This window comes from Cricetulus griseus, chromosome 2 (genome assembly GCF_003668045.3).
Source record: "Cricetulus griseus strain 17A/GY chromosome 2, alternate assembly CriGri-PICRH-1.0, whole genome shotgun sequence".
NCBI classification, from domain to species: Eukaryota; Metazoa; Chordata; class Mammalia; order Rodentia; family Cricetidae; genus Cricetulus; species Cricetulus griseus.
The window spans coordinates 168,951,212-168,972,628 of NC_048595.1; the positions used below are offsets into that span (position 1 = coordinate 168,951,212).

A 21,417-nucleotide genomic window follows, 5' to 3' on the forward strand; every position below is an offset into this window, starting at 1 on the left:
CATTACTTCGGGTCTAATTTTATTTTGTTCTATATTTTGTGCTGGGACCTGGACGTAGGGACTCATGCATGCTTAGCATATGTGCTCATTTAAAATGAACATGAATACAGCACAGGTCCAGTACATAAACACATAAACTGTACCTACAGAGCCACATTATTTTGAATCCATTTTTCATAATTTCCTTATAGCCACTCCCTCTTGTCTTTGGCTCAGATCAATTTAAGTATGTTTTAATTTAAAAACTCACCAAATAATTTAATGCCAGTTTTAATAAATAAATATCAAGCTATATCAGTGGTAATAAAGTTAGTTTCTAATAGAAGAAAAATTAATAGTTTCGTGGGATACTGATTAGTAAAGCATCACAATGTAGCTCATTAAACAACTTTGGGAGGCTGCCTTTCATGGTGGGAGAGGATCTCAAAGGCTCTATTGACTTAGTAAGCTTAGTGGCTATTAGAAAGGGAAAACACTCTAGTCAAAACAAGTGTAGCTTCAGGCAGCACCTACAAGGGGGTCTTGTATACCTAACTCATGTCTTAGGGAAGAAAGAGCCTTACTTTGTAGCACTATTCAAAGTACTAGCCACAGGCAAGAGAAGAAAACTGTATGGTAGGCGACCCTGTGAAACTCTGGTGAGGCAAGTCCTGTGAAGAGAAGCCTGCAGGCACACTGCAGTACACCAGCAACTTCCCACCACCTCCATTTCCAAGCAAAGGCCCAGGGTCACATTTGAACATGGATTGGGAATGCTATCCAGGAGCTATTCCTGCATGTGTTCTTTAACAGAAGAAGTTCCAATCAGTCTGTGAATATAGTCATTTATTTGTCTTTACAGTGATGATGGAAGAATGTACAGGTATCTTCTTTCAATAAAGTATAAAAATCTGTTTATATACAGAGAAGTCACAATAATCTTTAGTTGGGAAACTTATTTGGTACTCCTGATCTGTTATATTAAAACTGTGGGGGAAACAAATATCTCATGTAAGTGCTACATTTCCAGTAGATTGCACCTGGCATCAGAAGCTCCACTTCATTTTAAGGGTCCTGCTTGATATTATAAAAGACTAATTTTAAGTCCTAGGACTCAAAATAAATGTCATTTGGAACAATAGATATATACATCAAAAATACATCTAGAAAGGCATTGGTTAGTGCTATTAAAAAGCTCTATGTGCTCAGGTACACTTTTTTCTTACAGGCGAAACCCGGTGGAAATGTTTTAATTCCATTTCTAGCAATTTGCTCTTGGGGAAGTTCAGTTGAAAGTTACCTGTGAAGACAGAAGAACAATGATTTCTTAGGTGAAAGGTCAGTAAGACTCACTTTGAATCCCATCTTTACAGTCCTGGTAGAACACTGAGCTCCATGACTGGATGGGGATGGCTGAACACTGATGATTTTTAATACCCAGTTCACTGTCAAAAATCATATATATTATTGCTTATATAATATTTCTTCTGATCTACAATAGCTAAAACAGCATAAAAGGGAAACTAAAGGGGCATGTAAATAAAATATCCTAACAGACAACAGCCAAACCCAAACATATTTTTGAGAAAATTCTACTTAATAATGATTTCTTATACTTCCACAGTGATTGACTTCACTTTATAGTCTTTGCAGATGTGCTGGAGTGTTCTCTGATTACCAGAATGAGATGATGCTGTGCAACTGCGAACTGAACAATTTGTGTCTTTAATACAGTTCATTCACAGTGGCAAGTTTCAACACATTTGTGTTTATCACCATCTCCTTTTCAAAAATCTTCCTAAAATGCTTGATAACATGGGTACTCATCTATAAGTGTAAGATTAAGTATTACAGAAGATCTTGGCATGTTAATTAAATAAATAACCTAAATAAACAAATGTGTGTCATTCTTGCATATATAGAATATTAGAAAAAGCACCAATCTGAGGAGGCTAGCATGCTGAGAAAACCGAAGGTTAGAAGACTCCATCTGTTATGAGCCATGTGAAGATGGACTGCCCCACCTGTTATCTAGCTATGAGGTAGAGCCCCACCTCTTGTACACATAAGGAAGAACATGGAATCAGATTGTGAAATCATGCTCCAGGTTCTTAAAGACTTTGTGTGCATACAGGGTAAACAAGGAGGTTATGTGGATGTAAATTTGGATGCTTAAGAAGTATTCTAAGTCTACCACAAGCTACAAGTCTGATGGCCTGGTCTAATAACAATGCCTTGTTGAGGTCAGAATATAATATTCGTAAGTCTATGCTTATTGAACATATAAAAATAATGGCACTTTTAAAGAATTAATTAAAATTCAATCACTCTTCCATACTCAGTTTGTTACTACTGAGATGCATGTACATTATGCGAGGCAATGAGCAGGTGCCAGCTCCCATCCATAGAGGGGTGCCTTAATACTTGCTTGCTGGCCAGGCATTGGTGGCACACTCCTTTAATCCCAGAACTCCGGAGGCAGAGGCAGGTGGATCTCTGTGAGTTCGAGGCCAGCCTGGTCTACACAGCAAGTTCCAGGACAGGCTCCAAAGCAATACAGAGAAACCCTGTCTCAAAAACACTTCCGTGCTACTATAAGCTGTCTGAGTGTTTTGCCCAAGCAATTTAGAAGGTAAGCACCAAGGAAGCAAAGATCTAGTTTTGTCTTGGCTACAGGACTCCTGACTGCCTGTGTTGATTTCAGGAGTAAATTTTGAAAGAGCAGAAAACAAAACAGAAACAGAACTAACAAAAGAGATGACATCTCAGATGACATCTTGACAAATGGCCTAAAATATGGCATGAGAACAACAGCCAAGCAGACTCATTCCCTCACTGGCTCTAGATACACTGTGGGCCAGGGCTTCAGACCACAGGAACATGCTCCAGTCCTCTCTCTCTCTAAGAGACATAACACATACTGAATGAACTCATCAGATTCCTGAAGTGCAACCTCTCAGCCTGGAAAACAAAGTGCAAAACATAAACACAGTGTCTCTGTACCCTCAATGAGTAAATACAGGTTTAAATAGGACTAACCCAGATTCCCCCAGTAAGGAAATAAAATACTTAAAACTGGACTGAACTGGATCTAAAGTAAATGGATAGTCAAGAAATTACATGACTGGATGTTTGCTTTCCCTGGACAGGTAAAGAGCAGACATTATAGTTACTACTTGGTTGCAATGCCATCGTGGTATTGGGCACGATTAAAGTAAGGGGAGGCACTCAAGGGAAGGGAAGGTGGTGCTGGCAATTAAACCCATCTTCTCTCAACTCCCTACTTGTGCTCTGCTCCTTTAGTGAATAGGCCCCCCAGTTAGTAGCTCCAGGGGAAACCCATTCTTCCCTCTTCTGTCTCAAGCTCACTCTCAATCAGCCACCAGTCAGGATGATTCTACCACCAAACATGTCTCAGAACTACCCTTTTCTACTTGCATGTCCTGTCACCTTCAGAAAGTCACCACTGTCCCTTATTAGACTACCACAGCAACTTCTTAACTGGTCTCCCTGCCTCCAAGCTTTCTCTACTCCAAGCCAAATAAGCAACTATGATCACATCTTCTGGGAAAAGTTCTGCACTATGACTCATGGGTCTTCCTGATTAGGCCTGCTGCCCAAACATTCCTCCCTGCTCCCTAAGCAACAGGAAGTCTACTTTCCAACCTCTGATCTTCTCTCTGTAGAAGCCAACCTTCTCTCTGCTAACCCTTTTAACCAAGCCACTTTCTACCTGTGCTCCGCTTGACTCAATTCTGCTTGCCTTTCAGGAATGAGGCAAACGACCCTTCCTCACAGTAGCTTTGCTGACCTTTCACATCATAGTCTGCTCTGCTGGGTCTCCCTCTGACTTTGGTTTCATGAGGGAGCAAGCCATTGGCATAGGGGAGGCAGAAATCAAAACAAATCTTGGCAAAACATAAAAGAGAGGCTGAAAAGCAAGATGATACATTAAAGCCACAGAGTGTGAGTACACACATAAACAGAGCCCACATTTGCATCTTCAAGGTAAATTCATGTTATACTTGTCAATGCTCTTCCTGTTCTGTCTGTGTCTACCATGTAGTATGAAGAATCGACTAAAGGGTAAGATTTTGCTTATCTTACTGCTATAATTCTAAGGAAGGCATAGCATCCTGCAGAAGGCAACAGGAGACCAGCAATTTCCAGGAACCCAAGAGTCCTTTTCTCCTTCCTGTTTTCTCTCAGGACACCATAGGCATCTTTTTCCATTGATTAAAACAATATGAAGTAGACTAAAGATCCCTTCACGTGGCTACTATGTCAAGAATGTCCTCACCAAATCAGGACAGATGTGATAACTTCTGAGTCATTAAATGCAGAGGGGTCACATGAAGGACCCATGAGGGGAACAAGTACACTACTGAGACACAAAGGGAAACCAACAAGAAAGCAAACACCTTCCTTCTGCCTGTCTCTGCACTGGTGTTTGCTTACCTGATCATATTCTTAAGCGTCATCTCCACTGTCCATATCAATGTCTACCTCCTCTGTGTCAGCAGCCCGGGACAGGATGTCTGCCATCAGTGCTTCTTCCAATTTCTTTCGTACTTGTTGGACTCGCTCTTCCTGTTTCCTTTTCAAAATTGGAAGGAAATGAAACTGAAAATTCAGTAAGTAATAAAAATGAAACCACGCTGAGTGTCGCCCCATCACTTAGAAAAAGCACAATTTCTTAGACTTCCCAAGTGCTGCCTCTATACACCCAAACCAAAGACTGAAAATTTCAACAGAAAAAGGTTTAAAGAATAGCTAGCTGTTCAAGGGTAGTTATCTCTGGTCTCAAGAGATTCTGGAAGGAAGAGATGAACTTCCGTGACCTTTTCTTCAGCTTCATGAATTTCAAGTGTGGGACAATTTGGAGTGAAAACTTAAGAAATAAGCAGAAATAACTTGTAAGCAAAGATATGAGAGGAAGATAATATGGAAAAGGAAGGGAGAACAACTTCCTAGGTGAAGCGTCAACAGAGACATGCTAGAGGCACAGCAGGCTGGGCTTGCTCTGCCATTCTGTGGCTGAGTCAGGAGAGAGCAGTACTGGGAAGCCAGGTCCACACAGAACAGCCAGGACTACCAAAGGCCATGACTGGGGACAGACACCAAAGAGCATCTATCTCTCCTACTGAGATGAGCCGAGGAGCCCAAGACCATTATCATGAGCTTCTCTAGCTTGGTGACAGCAAGATGACCTCAAAAGTGACAACAGTTCCACATCATAAAGAAGACCCTAAACCATTAGATGAAAAACAAAACCCAGGATAAAGAGGCTACTATAATGTTCTATAGCTCGGTGAAGTACAGGAGTCGGGGAGGATGAGAGCAGCTCCCTGAGAACGCAAGGAAACGGACATCTAAAAGCAAGTAAGGAAACCAAAGTGAGAAGTAGAGAGACAAAGAAAGAGGTGCAGGGGCTAGCTCCATAGAGAATAGACCATGCCCTCCTGTGTGAGAAAACAAGGGATGATGAGATGATGCAGAAGCAGAATAAGTGAAGGAGACACAGTAACAAGGAAAATGTGGGACTGCACAAAAGAAAGAAAAAAAAAAAAAAAGGTGGTTCCTTCCCATTAAGGCAGACAGCCGTGTGCAAACCTGGGACAGCAGACAGGGAGAGGAAACATTCTGAGGACTCCATCAGATCCCTGGGAGACAAGCCAGCTGTGGAGTCCCTTCTGTTCTAAAACCCAGGACTGAATGGCACTACATCCAAGGTAAGGAAGGTAATAACCACCTATAGTCATGAAAATGCTGTGCATTTCTTTATGAAAAGAATTAGCACAAAGGATTCCTAAGAACAGACTTCCAGTTCCTGAGTGAAGTTTCAAATCAGGCAGGCAGGAGGAAGGCAGTGCGGGGTCAATCTGACCTTTGTAGTCTCTTCCCATTAAACGAAACCTGAGTTCAGCAAAAGCTCATGTAATGGAGCAGACTCCAGAAGAAGAATTTTATTTCTCACATAGTTTGTCTCCTCTCTGGCCCAGTGACTTGAAATTTATGGTAAATGACATATCAGTCACACTGGCAATCTCACTCCTAACAACAGAACAGGATAGGCACAAATGCCAGAATGACCCATCAGGAGGGGGTGGGCGTGGGGGTGGGGCACACTGCATTTTGTAAAGATGTCTATCTTGAGCTCTATTATCTGTCACTGAGTTTTTTTACTTTGAACATGACTTCCTGCTTTATACAACAAGCCTGCTTTCTGTAGGGGTGGGCAGAATTGTGTGATGTTCTCCAAGAGTCCCCTCATGTCCCATATATACTCCCTGTATAATTTCTCCCAGTAAGGGTGATGAAATTTGTGGAAATGATGAGATAGCACTCTATAATTGGTTACTAATCCAAGAATCATTTATTAATCACAAGAAAGCTGAATCTAGTGAACCTAACCCAGTCAGAAGTGTCCTGAAAGAAAACCATGAGGGCACACAGAAACCACGTGTGGGAACTGCAGGCAACCCTTAAAAGGACAGGGCAGCCCTTGTCCAGCAGTCAACAACTGAACAGGGGAGGGGTCTCAACCCTGCAGCACACTATGAAGTTCATATCAAGTGTCTGAACTTAAGAGTCCCACACTCCAGAAGGAAGGTGGTCCAAACATCACTGATCTCAGCCTACTGAGGCTGAGCAGAGCCCTGGCTGTCCAATCACAGGACTATGAGCTTGTGAATGACTTCAGCTGTGATTATGAGAATGCTACTAAGTATCAGAAAACAATTACACTCATGATTGAAAATATTACAAGTGTGCTTAAGAGGTACAGTTAATGCTGAGAGTTTTAGCCAAGTGCTCATGAGGAAAGCAAACACACTACAACTAGAATGACAGAGGATTAGCAGGCCCCTGTGCAAGAGTGAGATCTTCAGTTAGAAGCTCTGCAGAAGCAAACACCAGAGGCAGCTAGTGGAAGAGCAGCAAGTCTACTCATGTTCACGTCCTCTGAAGCTGTGCCAATTCAACAAGGAATGATACTTAATAATTCCTGTTACACCAGTCACATCAAACAATTTGTTAGACAACTAGCCCAAATCCCAGTCGAGATTTAAGACCCCTCTACTATCGAAAGGTCTACTGTTAAAGCCATTGGCATTCCCAGTACCCCACTTCAAACCCAAACAACTTGGTGGAAATTCTGTTCACTCTCTCTGTGTTTATACCAAGAATGGGAAAAAAAAAAAAAAAAAAAAAAAAAAAAAAAAAAAACCTCGTTTCCCAGGTAATTATCTTCCTCAAGGTCACAATGATCCACAAAGCAACCTCATCTCTTTCTTTGATTTTTATGTTTTGTTTTTTAAAATTCTTCAAAAAAAGTTGATTGCAAATTTCAAGAAACCACAGCATATGAATACAACCTTGAACTCTGTTCTCTTTTCAAAAGAGATTATTTTAAAGCTCAAGAATGGTTTCCCAATTATAAACCTAGCTAGACTCATACATTTAGGAACATTTCCATATCAATCTTTTACAGACTTAGATGGAAACAAATACAAACAGAAAACTATTTTAAATTGGATGATTCCAAACTGCCATCTGCTGGTTTCATCTAGAAATGATACTCCAGGAAAACTGACTTAGATTCAAATAGAAACAGTGAAGTACACATACACACTGCCATGTTTTTAAAAGCAATGCAGTAGACTGAGGCATCATTATCATCAATACAAAATGATGGTACCAAATTTCAAAAGTTCCAGAAAGTAACCTCATTATGATCTTACTATTCAGTTTGTTACTTCTCTGACATAATAGTTTGCTTATACATCAGGGTGTTGTCAATCCAAACCAGGTTTTCCTTTTACAGTTCTTGCTAAACACCTGCTTTGTGGCCCAGCCCTAGAAAGAATGAAAGATAAGCCGGGCATTGGTGGCACACGCCTTTAATCCCAGCACTCGGGAGGCAGAGGCAGGTGGATCTCTGTGAGTTCGAGACCAGCATGGTCTACAAGAGCTAGTTCGAGGACAGCCTCCAAAGCCACAGACAAACCCCGTCTTGAAAAAAAAAAAAGAAAGAAAGAAAAAGAAAAGAAAGCATGAAAAATATTTATAGAGGTAACTATGTTCTCTCTTATTCCTGACTCTGTTTACCTCTGTGCTCTGTCTTTCTCATTTGTTTCCCATCTTGCTCTACTGTATGAGTATGTGTGTATATGCGTGTGCATGTGTGGATCTATGTGTGCAGGTGTGTGGGGGATTGTGTATTTATGTGTGTGTGCAGGGATGGATGTGTGTCTCTGGAACAATTCAAATATTTACATGTAACAATAAAGCAGATATAAGTAAACCCCTACCTGAGCTTGAATGAAATAAATATAACTAAATTGAACTTTAAAATGCAACTGAGCCTTAAGGCAATGAGGATATCTATCACCTGCTCTAAAGAGGGGCCAGTTTGCAGACAAACCAATAAACAAGGAATCACAAAGGCATGGTGAAAAACTAAATGGTGTGGTTTGGGAACAGAACACCTGCCTTGAATGCTAGAGGCCTGGGTTTCAATTTCAAGCACCACAAGAGACAAATCAAAACTACAAAGACACTCCATAAAAGGCCTGAGGAATGAAAGGGGCTCATTAGAACAGGGCTCCAGAGGAACAAACTGGAAAACCACTGCCTTGAAAATATGATGAATCTGCTGACAACATTCTTGTGGCGATCACTCTGACACAAATCCTACTTTCAAGAATATTTTTCTTACATAGATCCTAATCACATTCCATTCATTCAGAAAAGCTCTGTGTCTTAGTTAGAGTTCCTATTGCTGTGATGAAACATCATGACCAAAAGTAACTTGGGGATAAAAAGGTTTATTTATACACTTCCGTATCACAGTTCATCACTGAAGGAAGTGAGGGCAGGAACTCAAATTGGGTAGGAACCTGGAGACAGAAGCTGATGAGGAGGCCATGAAGGGGTGCTGCTTACTGGCTTGTCCTGATTCCTTGCTTATCATGATTTCTGAACCCAGGATCTCCAGCCCTGGGTGGCACTGCCCACAGTGAGCTGAGCCCTCCCACATCTCAGTCACTGCCCTCCAGGGTTACCTACAGCCTGATCTTACAAAGGCATTTTCTGAATTTCGATTCCCTCCTTTCAGATGACTCTATTTTGTGTTAAGTTAGCATAAAGCTAGCCAACACTCTGTAAAACCCAAAATATGATTTCTGACAAATTCATCCCTTATAATAGGGGATTATTTTTTTAATCTAAAAGGCTTGGAACCAAAAGAAATTTACTTTTTTTTTTTTTTTTTTTTTTGGAGGATTTGCCTACACAGAGATTTTTTGGATATGAGACCTCAGGCTAAACACAAAGTTTACTTATGCTTCACACACACTTTATCCACTTCCTGTGAGGTAATTTCCATGGCATTTTTAATAGCTCAGCACATGAAGCCAAGTTTCATAGCATTAAGCAGTTCATTTACGGTATCATATCAGACATCAAAAGGCTTCAGATGTTGAACTTAGTTTTAAGTTTTTAATATAGGATAATCAACTGTACTACCTGTGACACTGAACATAAGGCTTTTATAGAATTTACCTACAGGCAAAACTGTTTAAAGTTGTATTGAAATGCCTTACCTAATGTCTTCATCTGTGACAATGAAAGCTTTGCAGAGGGGTTGAGATGTGTTAAGCCAGACAGCAGGGTTCTTTTCCACAGCCGCAGAGACTTGTCCGGTGATTGGTGCAGAGCTTGTGTGCAGAGCACTGGCCACAGCAGATAGAAGGGTCTCATCATTACTCCCAGGACCGACTCCTGCAGTGAGAAAACAACAATGCTGAAGGGGAAATGCTTCTGAGCCAGTGGGCCGGCCACTGCCTAACATAACCAGTATTCTTATGCTCACTTAGAGTCATACAGGTAAACCTAACACCTAACAAAGCAACAAAGAACAACACATATCCATTTAACAGTCACTATACACCAAAGACCTGACATTAAACAGTGACAAAACAGCTAAGAACTTTAAACAAAACTTCAGTTTTAAAATACATTTCTTAAGGCCGTAAACTTTTAAAAAGTTATGCACATTTTCTCAAGGAGGATAAACTACTTAAATAATCTAAAACTCTGTAAGATCACTATGCTATACTCAAGTACCCGTACTAACATAGCCTGGATCAATTTCTTCCTATAGCTTTTAATATCAATTTCCAGAAGTGTCTCTATGTTTATTAACTTTGTTCTGAGGCTTCATGGAATGTCAATGCAAGCATGGCATACCCAAAACTTAATCAGACATTCAAATAACCAAAAAAAGGTTAAGATTCCCAGAATCAGTGCAAACCCTCATGCATGTAGGGGCCTCTCACCACAGCAAATTTAAGGGAACTTATCAAAGTTCTGGATTTATTTAAAGCAGTAATTTCTAAGAAAATACAAGTATGAGATAATAACACAGCTGTACATTTGGAAGATTTTTGAAAAATCTATACTAAGTCAAGATTGAAGACTGACATTCTAGTCCTTGAAAAATAATGCAACTCTTGAATGAGGCATAACCATATGAAATGACAGATAGACTGGCCACTGAGTCCCCTACCCCAGAATCCACTAGGAAATTTCACAGGCCACAGTGTATTCCTACTACAACTTACAGCAGCGGTTTGTAGAGATACAGGAGATTTTGGAGTTGTTCTTTTAGTGTAAGAAGATAAGAGAAAGAAAATTCTGGGTGAGATGCTGCTACTTAGGAGGCAGGAAAACTTGGGGAACCCTTTGTTCATCTGTAGTTAGTGCTAAAAACAGCACACAGTTTAAAGGAGATGAGGAGGCTAAGATGGAGCCAAATGTTCACATAGAAGAGAAAGAAATGCTAGGTGACATACTATTCAGAAACATCCCTATGACATGTTTGCCATGTATGTTTTCCCTCAGTTTATAACACAAGAGACAGGCCATCCAGCCAAGCACATTGTCCCCCAAAGCAAAGGCCTGCTGGTACAGGTCAATTATGAATGCACAGTACCTAATTCCAGTGCCTGGCACACAGTATGTACTTAATAAGCATCTATTCAACTAAACTTAGATGTTACCTTGAAGGCCTTTGGGTAGCTCCATGGTTTTTATAATTTGTTCTGTTACATCCGATGCACTAAGTCCTTGCAGTCTCTTCTCCCAGAAAAGCTGTAAGGCAAAATACCAGTTAGTTACGTATTTGATGCTTCTGAATGGTGCAATGCAAGTCATTTCAGTAGTTTCCTACGGTTTTCTCATTTTTTTTCCTTACAGCAAGCTAAATTAAACTCCAAACAAGAATTTTTCAACACATCCTAACTCCTTCAGATTAAATTACTCAAAAAGTGTTGTTTTGATTATGTGAACTCAAGTGTTACAATATTACAGGTTGTTTTGTGTTACAAGCTATATAAATTGTTCATAAAGTATCTTCAAAAGAATGTAATGATTTGAAATTTTAAAAATTCATTTGGCATAAAATGCTAATGTTAAAATTTAACAGAGAAAGAACAATAATATCCAATATGTTTATAGAAACATGATTTTCCTAAGACAAATGCATGTTTAGCCTTTTGGTACACTTTAGAGGGGAAATACTATACTCATTGTTGATATAAATTTTTCCAAAACACCTTAATACCAGTCATGAATTGCTTTCTCCCTGTTGCACAAGTCCCTGGGTCACCTACCCACTCAGTGGTCCCAGAACACTGTTCTGGTGTTAGTGAGCACTAAAGACTCTCCCTGCCCTGAGGTAGACAATTGTCGACTCAAACACAACAGCATACTTTACACTATATACTTTTGGGTTTTATTCTTATGTCTCACTGAATGTGTCCAGCATGCGGCATATTTTCTGAGTTCCTATCACATACTATTCTTGTCTTGTGGATGCATATCCTGCTTCTTTTTTAATATATATTACATTTACTACAGACAAGGAAAAAACAAAGAATTCTATAAGACTCTCTTCCTTCCTTTAATCCTAGATAACAGGACCTGTTGCAAAGTTGGTGTTGAATTTGTGTAATGAGCAAAAATGGAAGCAACAGAGCTGAGGCAGTGAAAGACACATGAGCCAATGTGGAAATTCTAGATCCACCACCTGTGAGATGGACAGCCTTGAGCTTGCATCCCTTTTACAGCTGGGGAAGCAACAGCTATCACACAAGATTACTGTGGAGAGTAAGGTAACATATGTCAAGAACCTATCATACATAAGTCATAAAACTTACTATATTTACTTCGAGCAAGATTTAGCTACTTTGGGGGCCTTGGGGAGTTTAATATAGTAAAGTTATCAGATAACCACCCATCAGACAAATGAGAAGATATGGTAGTATAATTCTCCTTCTGGCAGAATAATATGTGTTTATAATAACCTCAAAACTAGCACCGAGTAACTTCCAACAGAATGCCCTAAAGACCTTTTGTATAGTTATATTGTTACGTGGTCTTACATATGCCTGCAAGTAATGGTCTCAGTAGAAAATGTAGCCAATTAAGCAATCAATCAATACTAGGAAGATGGAAGTATAATAATTAGGAGTTCAGTGAAAGTATGGTAACTATCATAAACATCCTGTGAAATCCTTTCTGCGTTCTATTTATGCTCCCCAAACTCTATGTTGTATTTTTACTATCCTCAGTCAGTTTATAATTCACCATCACTGCAGAGAGTAGGGAGGGGGAAGTTTCTTTTGCTCAATCAATGGTTCTCAACCTTGCTAGTGGTGCAACCCTTTAATATAGTGCCTCATGTTGTGGTGACATCCAATCACAAAATTATTTTTGTTGCTACTTAATAACTGTAATTTTGCTACTGTTATTAATCATAATGCAAATATCTGCTATGCAGTACATCTGATATGTGGCCCCTATGAAAGGGTTGTTCAACCCCAAAAGGGCTCATGACCCACAGGTTGAGAACAGTTGTCCTAAATGTTTCTCCAGGTCTTCATGAAGTTCAGGTGTTTACTAGGACTAGATTATGTTCATCTGGCGTTTTCCTCAGTTGATTCATGTTCAACAACAGTAATATTCAAATCACATGTCTTTCCAAATCTGTAAGTTGGCCTGGTTCCCTTTCTGTGCTGTGATAAGATATCCAGACAAAAGCAACTTGAAGAGAGAGAGAAGGTTCATTTAGCCTCCAATTCTGGGTTACCATCCTCATGTCAGGGAAAGTCAAGGCAGGAACTTGAAGCATTAGTCACACCCACAAGGAAGAATAGAGAATGGATGCTTGCCTACCTCTAGGATTTAGCTTTCTTTTTCTCCACTCTTAATATAGTTCAGAGCTCTCAAGCCAAAGGAACGGTACTGCCCACAGTGAACTACATCCCACATCAGTTAACATAATCAAGACAATCATCCACAGATATGCACACAAAAATGATCTAGACAATCAGATGTAGATAACTCTTGGGGAGTCTCTTCCCCAGTGATTCCAGATTGTTTCATGTTAACAAAACTATCAGAGGAGGCCCCATTTCTACCTAGCTACCTAGACTATCAATACATTTTGTAAACACTACCATTATCCTCAATTCTAACATGAAAATCTAATTTTACCTGCCTAATTCAATGATTTTCTCAACTTAATCTTGCTGCCTGCTATGACACCAAACGATCAATAAATATAATACTTAAGAGAAACCTGATTTAATAATTGGGTCAAGTCCCAAAATCAATGCACTACCACCTTGGGTTATTAAGTTCCTTTCTAATCCTTACCAATGAAATCCCTAAGTGCCTCTAAGATCTTCTAGTCACACTCCAGAATACTAAAAAATCAGCTCCCACATGAACATCACTTTCTATTGCTCCTGGTCTCCACAACAGCCTGTCAGATAAACAATCTGACTGTGGGGAAAATATTGGAAGGGATTAAATGTCACTCGTAAGAACTAAGTGTGGGGGACCGAATATGTGGGGTCCCAGGTTCTGGCTGTCAGCAGCGGTGGCAATTGTATTGTTAATTAACACCAGGCTGTACTGTCTACCTGGCCTGAGGGTAATATGCCTCTTATTTTGGAGCGAAGCAGGCTAGCGGAGAGGGAGGACAAAGGAGAAATGGTTGCCTCATGGTACTAGCATGGTGGTTAAGGGACACCAGAAAAGATGGTTAATAAAGGAATGGCTCTAGTTCCACAACATGGAACTGAGAGCTCTCTGAAGATGACAAGATGCCTGTGTTTGGTCTTTATCGCTGTGGGGTTGCTGGGAGCTTCCAGGTTCACACACCCCCACTCAGGTAGAACCTCATGGCTGTCGTGGGTTAAAGCTGAGACAAGCCGGGCCACGACAAATTGGCGCCCAACATGGGGCTGAGTACGGGACAGAAGCCATGGACACCACGAAGAATCCGGCAAGGCAGAGGCTTGGACACTGAGGAGAGATATTTGTCGTGGGCGAACTGGTTGGGGAAAAAGCACGCGAAGAAAAAAGAAGAAAGAAGTGGCCGAATGTGGTGAGTCAACAGCGTTAAGTCAGGAATAAAACTGTATATAATGGTAGAAATAAAAAACAGATATATGTAATATAAAATAGAAAGATGTCAGCCAGCAGCTGACGAAAAAAGGTAAAGCAGGTTATTTAACCCTTAAAATGATGGAAGATGGGCAAATAGAAAAATGTCAGCCAGCAGCTGACAAAAAAAAGGTAAAGCGAGTTATTTAACCCTTAAAGTAATAAAGATGGGCAAATGAGAGAATGTCAGCCAGCAGCTGATGAAAATAGGTAAAGCGGGTTATTTAACCCTTAAAATAAGAGAAAATGCACACAGTAGGTGTGAGACTGAAATGTTCAGTCAGGTGATAAAGTAGTAAAATGTAAGGTGTTAAACGCCGGAATGAAAAATGCAGGTAATTGTAAATATGAAACAGAAATACTAGCCAGAAGTAAAGAGAAGTAAGTTAGCCTTGAAAGTAAAAATGTATATAGATAGAGAAATCAGGCCAGGTAAACAGTACAGCCTGGTGTTAATTAACAATACAATAGTGGGCCGGAGTTTCCTGGCGCCACTGCTGCTGACAGCCAGAACCTGGGACCCCACATATTTGGTCCCCACAACTAAGCACCTGAAATGTCATCGATGGGCAATGTTGGAAGAAGCATTCTGGTCACTATGAGGTCTATGATTCACTGCATCTTCTTCTCTTAGGTCCTGGTTATTATGTATATTAGGGCATTAGTCAGGCACAACTGCCTGCACTTTATCTACCCTGGCCTTCCAAAGGGGCAAACATAACGGTGTGTCACAAAAGCCATTTCTTTTGTGAGATGAGCCACCACATATGTTTATTGAAAGTAAAACTAATCTAAAACACAACTGTATCATCTTTGCTTTTTTTATTTTGATTTTTTTAATATTTTGTTTATTTTATAGCATTTTTCTTCCCTTTTAATATTTATCTTCCTTTTTATTCTTTAATTACTACTCATATTTACAAATCCATCCCCCCATTCTCTCGCCCTCCCTCCTCCCATGTTCCCCACCAACCACCCCCCAATACACCTCCCAACTCCTCCCCAGGGATAGTGAAGTCCTCCAGGGGGGACCTTCAAAGTCTGTCATAACATTTGGGTGAAGGCCTAGGCCCTCCTTGCTGTATCTGGGCCGCAATAGTATCCCTCCATAGGGAATGGGCTCCAAAAGTCCTTTTGTGCTCTAGGGATAAACAGACTGTCTTGGCCTCCTAGCTGGCTCCCACAATCAGAGGGCTTGGTTTGGTCCAATGCTGTTTTCCCAGCTTTATGACTAGGGTCTCCATGCTATCAGTAGGTCAGGTCCACTGTTTCTACGGGTTCCTCCAGACCCATCTTGGCTCTCTGCTCATCCTTCCTCCCTCTCCACAACTGTATTCCAGTAATATATAGTTCAGTGCTTAGCTGTGGGTGCCTGTTTCTTCTTTGAACAGCTACTGGATGAAGGCTATAGGAATAGCAAAAGGTAGGCATCAATGGCATCCTCTCCACCACTGCCTGACTTCTTAGTTGGGGTCATCCCTGTGGATCCCCTAACATTTTCCCTATGGCAGACCTCTCTCCAAACCTGTACTGTCTCCCTCTGTCAAGGCATCTCCTTTCTTGCCCTCCTCTATTCCTCCCCTGTCTCAGTCCTCTTGTTCTCCTCCCCCTCCCCTTCTTCCCTTCCCAGCTCCTTCCTCTCCCCACCCCAGACTCCCACTTTGGTCAGGGATTCTTGTCCCCATCCCCTTCTTTGAGGAACTATACAATCTTCTCTTGGGGTCCTCTTTGTTTCCTAGCTCCTCTGCATACCACCCTGAATGCACCCGAGGTCATCTCAACTTTGCTTTTTAACTGCTGAGGTTTAACTTGGCTTTGGGGGATATGTTAACTTGTCTGTATAACAGTATCAAGAAGAGGAGGAAGAAACAGGAATCACAAGAAAACTCAAAACCACACACAATTCTGGAGCTTCAGAAACTGAGTTGCTAAAATATTTATCATTCTACCTGCCCACCACCCTGAGAGCATTAACTCATACTCTGAAAACATTTATATTCTTTGAGAAAGTCAGAAATATGGGGATCCACTGAGTCCTGAGTGGATGAGTATTGCTGACATGAGCATGATCATGTCAAAACCTCCAAGCCATCATCAGATACATGGAAATGCCAAGGCCTTCCCCAGGGCAAGCTCAGGAGAATGTCAAGGTCTTCCCCAGGGCAAGCTTAAGGGAATGTGAAGGCTTTCCACTGGTCTAGGCACCAATGTTGACAATGTGCAGAAAATATCAATCAGGATTTCATCCCCTCAGATGACTGTAGCCTGAGACTAGTTCCCTACAGAGACCTCCTTGCTACCAAGATTAACTTATCCATCTCCTCATTATGATGTATATGATAAACACACTGAATTTCTGGGCTGCCAGTTTGCTCCATCAGAGCAGACACGGCCTGCCCACCTCCTACCCCCATCTCTGCTTCCCTGTAAATGTGTCTATTGTTTCTTCATTCCCAGTTGCCCATAAGGTCAATCCCCAAGCTGTGCAGGTTGCAGCACAAAAAGGGGTGGTTTACAAGAAAAGGGCAATCAGAGAATCAGTTCCAGCTCAGGAAGTGCTCTTTGAGCACCCATCCTATGCACAGTATTTTGGTAGGTTCTGGGGTGTTCATATAATGGCTAAGGAGTTCTGTTTGGTGAAAATAAGACAAGGGAGACTGCAGAGACTGTAATAATGCTAACATAACATTAACCTCAACATCAGAGAATTGGGGAAGAGGTGGCTCTAAAAAACGTACAGGAATATTCTATAGCAATGCCTAACCATAGAAGTAGCTTAAGCATTAATCAGCATTCCTTAGTGGTTTTACACAGAGCAGTATATCCTAAAGTCTGGCTCTCAGAAACTCTGCTCTATAGGGCTGGGATTCATCAATTAATTGTTGGTTTTTGCTTTTGTTGTTGTTGTTGTTTTCTAAGACTCTTATGTGATTCTGATATGGGCATAAGAAGCCTAGTTTAAGCCGTGGTAAGAGAAGAGCAGTATCCACAGAGGGGTGATGTACTGTCAACATGACAATTGCACATTTTAGCCGCAGCTATGACTAAGGATAGAAAGCTCCAATTATCCTCTTCACCTCAGAGTCTCCTCCCATTAATTCTATGTAGGAAGATGTGTTAAAGTAGTCAAAAGTTAACTGAATGTTTAGGTATAAGAAAGGACTCACCCAAAGTTCATCTGTGACAGCACAACTATACTCAGTCACAGAACCTCAGTGGCATAGGGTGAACAGCAAGAGGAAACAACCAACACTTAGCGACCCACAGCCCAGCCCTGTGCTAAATGCTTTATTACAGTAATTTAGTGACTCTTTGCTGTACCATTTATGGATAAAGAAACTGAGGTCTGGAGGGGCTCAACAAGGAGTGAGAAATGCACCTAGAATTGCAAGAAGGTTAGGATAACTAAACAGTCCTGCTCCAAGCAACAAAAGGAGGAGGAGCACTTAGTGTCTGCTCTCCACTGGACCACACAGCACATGCCTTGTACTCCTCTATATGACTTCCAAGATGAATGATAGATTTATACCTGTTAATAAAGCTAATGAGTTAGTCTGAAACCTAAAGTATGGGATCCATTACCCACTACCTAGTACTTTAAAGTACTAAAGTACGGGATCCATTTAAGGAACCTACAGGCAAACCCTGTGCAAGTTGTGTCTGATGTCTGCCTTCTCCTTATGCAGAATAAAGAGGCCCAGGTGAGTGAGACTTTTAGCTAAAACTGGTGCCGAATTTTAGGGAGATAGCAAACTATTCTTTAGTTAGCTCACAAGATTTTTAAAAAATATTATTATAGTCTCTGCCAATACGCTTTCTTAGACCCAGATACAAATGCCAATCATTGAAGTCAACAAAATTTTCAGAGAATGGAAATTTCAAAGTAAGACTCTCCCTCTAAGAAAACATTCCCAGGAACATGATGCTGACAATGTATATGACTAAGTATTTCTTAGAGCAAGTGGGGATAAAGGGTGGCTCACTATGAACATGATCAGAGAGCTTCCAATTTTACTCTGTAAGAATACTGTTCTAGATTACCTATACCAACATCTATTTCTCATAACCATGGTAGAAAGAATCTGTACCAATTATACCATCATTTACATCTACAATTATATGCAATTTGGAAAATACTTGTGTCTATCTATATAGTGTTAAAATTTTACTTGCCATAAAAATACCTTCCATATTTACTCAGGACCTCATCTTGACACTCAACTTGGAAGATACAAATATCTAACTTTGAATGGCAGAGTGAGGAGGAGTGGGCCTTAGACTCATACCAAGCTATATTCTAAGCTTTGGTTTGTCAATTACTTTATAAATTTGGCAGCTATCCCTCTATCAGTATCAGTTTTCTCCCCTATAAAATGTAACAATAATAACAATCTCAAATGGTTATAGCAACTGAGTGCAGTTTTCTAAACACTGAGCAAATCCAGGACATAGCAACTACCAGTTCACTAGTATGCCTGCTAGCAAATGTGGATCAAAAATTAACAGGTGGTCATCTTAATAAAAGTTAGATGGTAGAAAGAAGACAAAAATCAGTTTTGAAGGTGCAATAAAGATTGTTCCTGAGCACATGCACAAGAGTCTGCCCTTCTCTCCCAATTTTTCTGCTGGGGATTTCTTACTACTTCAAGCATCTTTAAATTCTCCATCCTCTTGCTCTCATTCAAGCAAACGTCCTCCAATTGGGCTTGGTGTATTTAGGAATACCTGGGAAGCAGTACCCACTACCTAATTTGTGAGTCTACTAAAAAATGAAAACATGGAACCCCTTATTTAAAAAGTTCTAAAAATTCCAAGGCACCAAGAGCACAACCTCAAACCATGCCCAGGGCTCTTCCTTTTAATAAGGAGCTCTTCCAAACACATGGCCCTCTGCAGTTGCACACAAAGCTGGTAGTTAGTGGTATAGGGCAGCAGTGGACACAATGGATTGAGAAAGAATGAACAGGGGCATGCTGTAACATAATTTCATCCTGTAAAATTTTCAAAAAGACAACAGAAAACCATTCTGTCTGGACCTATACAGTAAAAGCCGCCCCCCATCTCCTCGTTAAAATAACCCAAGGAGTTTTCCTCCCCATAGTGCCACACTGGAAGGAACACTGAAAGGAGGGCACTACCAAGGCTCTGCACAGGTAAGCCATGTGAAGCCTACAGAAGCTTAAAATCCTGTTCTACATAAGTCCAACGGATGGCATAGGCAGTTTTTAATTAAGAGAACCCAAACTGTAATCTCTTGTTATTTTTAGTCTGTCTACTTCTACACTGTGATGATGGTAAACCCTCAAAGAAACCTCAGCAGAGCTGAGCTTGTGTACAGAATGGCAGGCAGGAGAGAAGCAGGGTACAGGCAGTTTCTGTGCAGAAGGCATCAAATAGTTGGAAAGCAAAGCCCTCCTTAGCCACAAGGGCCTAAAACAGGGTTCCCAGTCAGGATTCCTGACAATTCTGGTGCAACTTCAGCAGCCTTTGGGTGCCTGGTGCACCATCCCATTTCCAAAAACCCCAAAAATGTCAGAACCTCGCCAGACCTCCCACAGTGCCAGAGGAAGAGGGAGTAGCAAATTGGCTTAGGCTGGAAATTCTGGTCCAGAAAGAGGACAGAAAGGTGGGGCATTTACCACTAGGGGATCCAGATCTCAGAACAGACAGCAAGAGCACACTAACCCTCTACTCTGACGGAACCCCTGGTTCCATCCTGCCCTTTCTGGGCCTGTCAGACCCACCTAAGCACCTGAGCCGGTTACATCTGTGTGCATTGCCAGATAACTAGGTAATGATCAGGGAGCCAGTCAGTGCAAGTAAGAGAACATAGAACTGAAGTAACAAACAAACTCAATGGGATTGTTTGTGGACTTTTTGTTTTATTTTGCTTTGTTTTGTTAGTTTTTGTCTTATTGGTCTTCTGCCCATTTTTTTTGGATTTCATTTTATGTGTTTCTTGTGGATTGCTTGTATTTGTTTTTGCTTCCTGTTTTGCTTCTTTGAAAAAAGGGAGAGAGAGAAAGAACCTAATGTTAGGTGGGTAGAGAGGATCTGAGAGGAGTTTGAGGAGGAGAAGACATGATCAAATATATTGAATGAAAAAATTTAATAAAAATATTTTTAAAAGTTGGAATTCAGTCCATTTCTAACTAAAACCATGGCTATAAACAGCAATTATTACGTTTTGGGGGAGAAGGGAAGTTCAACACAGGGTTTCTCTGTAGCTTTGGAGCCTGTCACGGACTCTTTCTGTAGACCAGGCTGTCCTCAAACTCACAGAGATCTGCCTGCTTCTGCCTCCCAAGTGTTGGGATTAAAGGCATACACCACCACCTCCCAATGCCATTTTAATTAATAATCATTAATAATTCAAACACACTGTTTGTCATGTTCTGTGGGCTATTCTGTGATACTAGAACCACTCTAAGATTGTTTATTTTGGAAGATATGAGTTCCAAATGTCTGAAACATTTGAAGACATGACACATATACCAAAATGTGAATACATGTATAGACTTTAGAAGGAGCTCTCCTACCCACAGCACCACAGAGCATGCCAGGGCCACAACCTGATGCAGATGGCTACTGTGAAAGGTGAGACTCCTACTAGAGTGACTTCTGGTGTTCCAGTACAGACATAGTAATAAAGCAAAACAGACAAGCTAGCTGGTCTTGAACATGCTGCTTTACGTAAATCCTACTGTGTAGCATCAGTTCCTCAGATCTAGCTAAAACCCACAGCAAAAGCATCTCCTCAAACCCAGCAATGCAGAAGAGAAAAATGTGTTTTGACCCTCATAAATCATCTTGAAATGCATTTTTCCTTTTGCAATACAGTCTCCACTGGAATAAAAATTAACTGAACACTGGAAATGTGCTGAAGTTCAGGAGTGAAACTAAACAAAAGTCTTCTAAAAC

At 40.8% G+C, this 21,417-nt stretch overlaps 1 protein-coding gene across 1 annotated transcript in view; it reads right to left on the reverse strand.

The window, feature by feature from the left end:
- Positions 1 to 804: 804 nt before the first annotated feature.
- The window catches only part of Mbd2 (methyl-CpG binding domain protein 2), a 63,313-nt gene continuing 42,700 nt past the window's right edge, over positions 805 to 21,417 (reverse strand). The window contains 4 exon segments of the mRNA XM_027402636.2: positions 805 to 1,279; positions 4,438 to 4,576; positions 9,585 to 9,762; positions 11,043 to 11,133. Of these exon segments, the coding sequence (XP_027258437.1) occupies positions 4,450 to 4,576; positions 9,585 to 9,762; positions 11,043 to 11,133 (396 nt within the window). The 3' untranslated portion in view covers positions 805 to 1,279; positions 4,438 to 4,449.